General features: G+C 43.1%; 2 protein-coding genes across 2 annotated transcripts in view; both read left to right on the top strand.

The window, feature by feature from the left end:
• mtr (5-methyltetrahydrofolate-homocysteine methyltransferase) overlaps positions 1-3691 on the top strand; it is a 13666-nt gene extending 9975 nt beyond the window's left edge. The window contains exons 26-33 of the mRNA XM_057359219.1: positions 51-149; positions 216-291; positions 397-552; positions 833-1017; positions 1086-1286; positions 1361-1553; positions 1631-1743; positions 2907-3691. Coding sequence (XP_057215202.1) covers positions 51-149; positions 216-291; positions 397-552; positions 833-1017; positions 1086-1286; positions 1361-1553; positions 1631-1743; positions 2907-2993 — 1110 coding nt within the window. The 3' untranslated portion in view covers positions 2994-3691. The remainder of the gene's footprint in view (positions 1-50; positions 150-215; positions 292-396; positions 553-832; positions 1018-1085; positions 1287-1360; positions 1554-1630; positions 1744-2906) is intronic.
• A 752-nt stretch (positions 3692-4443) lies between these two features.
• ryr2a (ryanodine receptor 2a (cardiac)) overlaps positions 4444-5902 on the top strand; it is a 100413-nt gene continuing 98954 nt past the window's right edge. The window contains exon 1 of the mRNA XM_057359207.1: positions 4444-4590. Coding sequence (XP_057215190.1) covers positions 4543-4590 — 48 coding nt within the window. The 5' untranslated portion in view covers positions 4444-4542. The remainder of the gene's footprint in view (positions 4591-5902) is intronic.

Here is a 5902-nt window from a genome sequence, read left to right as displayed (position 1 = left end):
CTCTATTGCTTTGTAAAAGAAATGCTAAACTCTCTCTGTTTGTGTCTCAGTGTTCTCAGCTGTTGGATGAAGGAGTTTGTGAGGAGTACTTTGAGGAGATCAGAGAGGAGTACGATGATGTCAGACAGGATCACTATGACTCTTTGAAGGTGTGACGGTCACGTGACCTGTTTCGTGATGTCATGTGAGTGCTGAAGCTGCTCTGTTTCTTTCAGGACCGACGCTTTTTATCTTTGAGTCAGGCCAGAGAGAAACTTCTGAGTATCGACTGGCTCTCTCAGTCAGCACCAGGTAAGACACAAACCGTGTGACACTCACGTCAGATTCACTCACTTTAATATCAGAAGCGCTTTACTTTTTTGGTTCGTTTGAGTCGAATGGATTCTTTTTCTGCAGTCCGGCCGCGGTTTCTGGGCACACGCGTGTTTGAATCGTACGACCTGCGGAAGCTGCTGGACTTCATCGACTGGAAACCCTTCTTTGACGTGTGGCAGCTGAGGGGCAAATATCCCAACCGTGGATACCCTAAAATATTCAAAGACAAAACTGTGGGTATGTCTGGAGAGTTTTTCATCTCTTCATGTTTTCACCGTTGCACCGTAGGGGGCGCTCTCGCCCATTTTTCAAACGAGTACGGTGTCTGTAGATGCTTACACAACCTTAATATTCAAAATGTTTTCATGTTGATTAAAAATGTAATGATGCTTTGATCTTTCTTTTGATATAAAACATGTTCAATTCTGCAGTCCTTGAAGTTCTGTGCGTATGATCTGGTAGGGAAAGAGTTGAGAGTTCAGAGGTCATGTGAATGTCGTCCGTGTTGTGTGTTCAGGAGAAGAAGCTCGTCGTGTGTACGATGACGCTCTGAAGCTGTTACACCCTTTGATTGACAGCGGGGGTCTTCAGGGCCGCGGGCTGGTGGGTTTCTGGCCCGCTCGGAGCTCCGGCGATGACATCCACCTGTACTCTGATGATGTCACACACTCCGTCGCAACCTTCTACGGCCTCAGACAGCAGGTAACCGCTGTGTTCCGGGGTTACGAATGTCGAAAGAATTGAAGGTCAGTCTTGATTTGTCTGCGCAGGCGGAGAAGGACTCGGCGAGCTCAGAGCCGTATTTCTGCCTGTCGGATTTCGTGGCTCCTGAGGGCAGCGGCGTGCAGGATTATGTGGGTGTGTTCGCCGTGGCCGTGTTCGGAGCAGAAGAGCTCAGTCAGAGGTTTGAACGGCAGGGAGACGATTACAGCAGCATCATGGTGAAAGCTCTGGCCGACCGACTGGCTGAGGTGAGATCACAACGCGCACGCACCACCACGTGTGTGTAACAGAGGAAAGACGCGTGTGTGTGTGTTTGACGCAGGCGTTTGCGGAGGAGCTGCACGCTCGTGTGCGCAGGGATCTGTGGGGTTACAGCGACGAGGAGGTTCTGCCCGCGTCTGACCTGCACAGACTGCGGTACGATGGGATTCGTCCGGCTGCGGGTTACCCCAGCCAACCAGATCACACTGAGAAACTCACCATGTGGAAACTGGCAGACATACAGAAGCAAACAGGTGAGAGGTGACGGAGTCGATGTGGGTCACCAGGGTCCAACACATCTGATCTCTGATATATGGACATTTGTTTTTAGGGATTGATTTGACTGAATCTCTGGCCATGACCCCTGCCGCATCAGTGTCAGGACTGTATTTCTCCAATCCCAAATCATGTTACTTCTCTGTGGGCAAAATCACGAAAGAGCAGGTTTGAGTCTTAATGTCTCCTCTCTCATCATTCACACAACACAAACATCATCTAGTGTATATCTGTGGCAGTGACTTTATTGAATGAATCAAAACATCTATAGACGGTTTCAGCGGCAACAACATAAACGAACATCCGGTAGAATCAATAACCATTTCATTTAACACAAATAATATACAATGAAATATTCATATGAAATTATTTTAATATGAATTAAATATCATATAAATTGTTATTATGTTATTGACAGTTTCAAAGCAACAACATAAACAAATATTACTGCATGTGCATGTGTTCAGGGACTGCCCAAATTAATAGAGTGCCTGTAGATGATTTCTGATAATAATAAGCAAAAGAATTTAGACTGCGATACCAAGCTCAACCACTAGATGTCAGTGTGCCATACGGTTTCTATAAAGAGTAAATATTTTGGGATTTTTAAGGTCCTACGTTGGTTTATGGAGCGTCCAACAACAAGTTGACGTACGGTGTAAAAACACTTTTTTTATAATAGTCAGTTATTATTACCTCACCTCTTGACTGACTCTCAAATGATTCGTTCGGAGATTCATCCGTCTAAGCCCCTCCTTTTTGTCAGCCCACTCTGATCTGATTGGTCAGATGGTCTAGTCTGCTGTGATTGGTCTACCGGGTGCAGTGTCGCAAATGGAACGTAGGCAGGGATTACACCAAGTGACGCAAATCTGAATGAGAACGACAGATGACTCGTACGCTTGATTCAGAGGCGACTCCTTTTTTCTCAAGCCAATAACATTGTGATTCGTTCACTTTCGGATTCACAACTTGCTGACATTCACACACAGCAACATTACACACTGCATGAAATGCAACTTTAAGGACTTTGTAATATTTACTCTTTAAATGCGACAGACCTACAGGACCCATTCATCAAATTGTTTTTTAATCAAATGAACACACAACAAAAGGCCAGGCGCATGCATCTAATGAAACCTGTCACCGCTGCTCATGCATCACAATGTGCACATGAGCAGTAGTTTGCGGATAACTGAATGATTTTTATATTTTATGTTATCTGGTTGATTTTGCTATACAAAGTGGAGTTATTTGCATGAATGTTTGAGAATGAAGTGCCTTGTGTTTGAACTCAGATGAAGCTCTCCTGATTTTTTTTTCTCGGACAGGTGGAGGATTACGCGTGTCGGAAACAGATGGACGTGTCAGAGGCGGAGAGATGGTTGGGTCCGATCCTCGGCTACGATACAGATTAAATCACCGCAGTTCAGACGGACTGAAACCTGTTCAATCTCACTTCTCTCAAGTCTCTCGCAGATGAGACTTCAGAGGAATGTGACACACATTCTCATCTTCTCATTGTGGAATCTCGTGTCGTTTTGACGGTTTGCTTCAGATTGGGTATTTGGCTCTAAGGGTCCAAACTTTCAACTTTACACTACAGACATGTCTGTTCAAATGACTTTTTAAATTACATTTCAGTTTTTAATTGTATAAAAGACGAGCACTTGTAGTTTTGTTTTAGGTGGATTTTATAAGTAAATGGGAAGAAAATGAGAGAGAAAAGAACAAATGTGATGATTTCTCTTACAGGCTTGTGTCATATAAACTGATAATATGCTACTGATAGTTTCAGTATTATTTTAATTCTGTACGTGTTGCACATTGAATCGTTGCTCATTTTAAAGAACAATAAATGTCTAACAGTAAGTTCATAGTCATCAGGGATACGTCGTCGCTTGCGTTAACTGTGTATCTTATACATTTGAATCGGTTATATCCACTCAAAGACATCAATTCCATTTTTGTTTTGATTTCAAACTCTTGTGGCCTTTTACGCACAATATGCAGTACACAATCTGTAATGGTTTAACTGTGGTAAAAACTGAGTGTTTGCTGTTTCTCTGTTCAGATGAACCCTGAAAGATGAGTATTATCAGATTAAACCTCTGTGTTTGATCTGATTATATTGTGTGTTATTCTTCTGTCTGAAACACAACACTGATGTCACATGGCGATGAGGCTCGAGGTTATTGTGTAGAAATATCACACACGTAGAGGTGTGGGGGGAGTTAAGGTTTCACCTGTGCCTTCACAACTTCATCCTGATCATCTCGGTCTTCATCACACATCACGGTTTGGCTGTATTTATCTGTGAAAATATAGCCAATATCGTGAAAATACAGTATCTTTCATTTGATTTTCACAGGTAAAATAGGCTCATAAATCATATAAATAGTATTGTGTGAAAATCAATGTCATGTCCTCGGTAATATAGTGAAACAAACCTGTGACAATCTTTCACCATGGGACTAGAGACATCTCCATAAATATTCGGAATAGAAACAAAAAGAGCTCACAGATCAAAACAATGTAACAGGTTATAACACACGGGTGTTTTAGAGAGTTTGAAGGTGATATTTGGTGCCATTTTAAAACAAACATTTAATATGAATCCATCTTCAGTCACTCAAAATGTTTTTCATTAACCCTTTGTTTATTCTTAAAAACAATCCTATAATTACGTTCTATATTCAAATATGAAATGTGCGGGGTTTTGTTTCTTTCATTTCTGACCCTGAACTAATATAAACTCCATCGTCTGATCAAATGTTCCCGGTCCAGCAGCATCAGCAGCAGTGGCGCTGTAGAGGGCGTCATGACGCAGCAGATGCTCATCTGCGTGACTCCGCCCTCTTGAGTATGTCAGCCGTCTAATCAGCGCGCGACAGGATACACCCGTTACGCGGCTCGAGCATCCGAGCTTCATCTGTCCGGCCAGACTCTCCGAACCCGCGCCGAACCATGACGGACGGCGGAGAAGCCGAGGATGAGATCCAGTTCTTACGGACCGTGAGTATACGCTCTCGTGTGTGTCTGCGTGGGTGAATGTGTGTTTGTGCACGCGCGCGCGCGGGGGACTGCAGTGGTCCTGATGCTGCGGTGGTCAGTCACCGGCATCAGTCTGCGCTGCTGCCGTGGGAGGCTCGTGGGATCAGCCCTGTGCAGTGCGTATGTCAGGTGCATGATGAACACGTACAAGTGTGTGTGAGAGAACATAAAGCTCCACTGCAGACAGACAGCATCAGCAGAGTCTGTTTAGTGTGATGTAATGCTGCAGAAATACTGCAGAAATGCACATTATTACAGTGAAAATGTTGGATTGCATGGGTTCTTCAGCAGACAGAACAACATAATGCAACATAAACGGGACATTAGAAACACACGTCACAAATTAAACGCACTATGTATTCCAGTACACGCGCAAAATTTGACAGAGAAACATGAGAGTTTTCACAGCATGCCCACCCAGCGATGATGATGATGACTGAATTGAGTTTGTATTGATTATAGATGATGGAGTTGAGGATTGCGTCTTGCAATCATCTTTCGTGTCATTTGTCATATTGAGTGTGCATTATTATTTAAGAATGTCAGATCGTGTCCTTGATGATCAATAATAATAATGATCATGATCATGTGAGGTGGTTTGGTCTGTGGCTTCTTTCCATTCACGAGCGTCGGCAGTGCAGATGTTGTGTGTTCTGTGTGTGGTTGTGTGTGGAGCTTCAGATGTGAGTGGGATTGATCTGTTGATTGTTCTGCCCCCGTGAATAGAGAGACATGTGGCAGTAATCCCTTCTATAAACACCACAGCAGAAAATCATTACCAAACGTCGCATGTCCAAAATGACATGGATTTCTTTCGCCCCCTCAACAGTTCAAAGGCTGGTGATTGGCTGAGACGTGTATGTGACTAGTAGATTTTCTCAAGATTTTATTGTGTGCAGCAGAGGATTTTAATAGCGTGAGCTGAATTTGTTGCATTAGGAAAAACTGCATTAGCATGTAGATGACGGCAATTCAACATTTCATTTTAAACTCAAAATCTTTAGTTGTTTAAATACAGAAAGAATACTTTTAAAGGAAATACTGGAGTGAAATGATTTTTGCATCATCACATTATTTTCATTACCATGAAAGTTTCACTATTGAAATGCAGAAAGATTATTGTAATGTTGTTTTACTGTTTTTACTCTCTCTCTCTCCCTCTCCCTCTCACTCACTCACTCACTCACTCACTCACTCACTCACTCACTCACTCACTCACTCACTCACTCACTCACTCACTCACTCACTCACTCACTCACTCACTCACTCACTC

Source organism: Triplophysa rosa, linkage group LG18 (genome assembly GCF_024868665.1).
Source record: "Triplophysa rosa linkage group LG18, Trosa_1v2, whole genome shotgun sequence".
Taxonomy (NCBI): domain Eukaryota; kingdom Metazoa; phylum Chordata; class Actinopteri; order Cypriniformes; family Nemacheilidae; genus Triplophysa; species Triplophysa rosa.
This window is presented reverse-complemented; position numbering and strand designations above follow the sequence as displayed.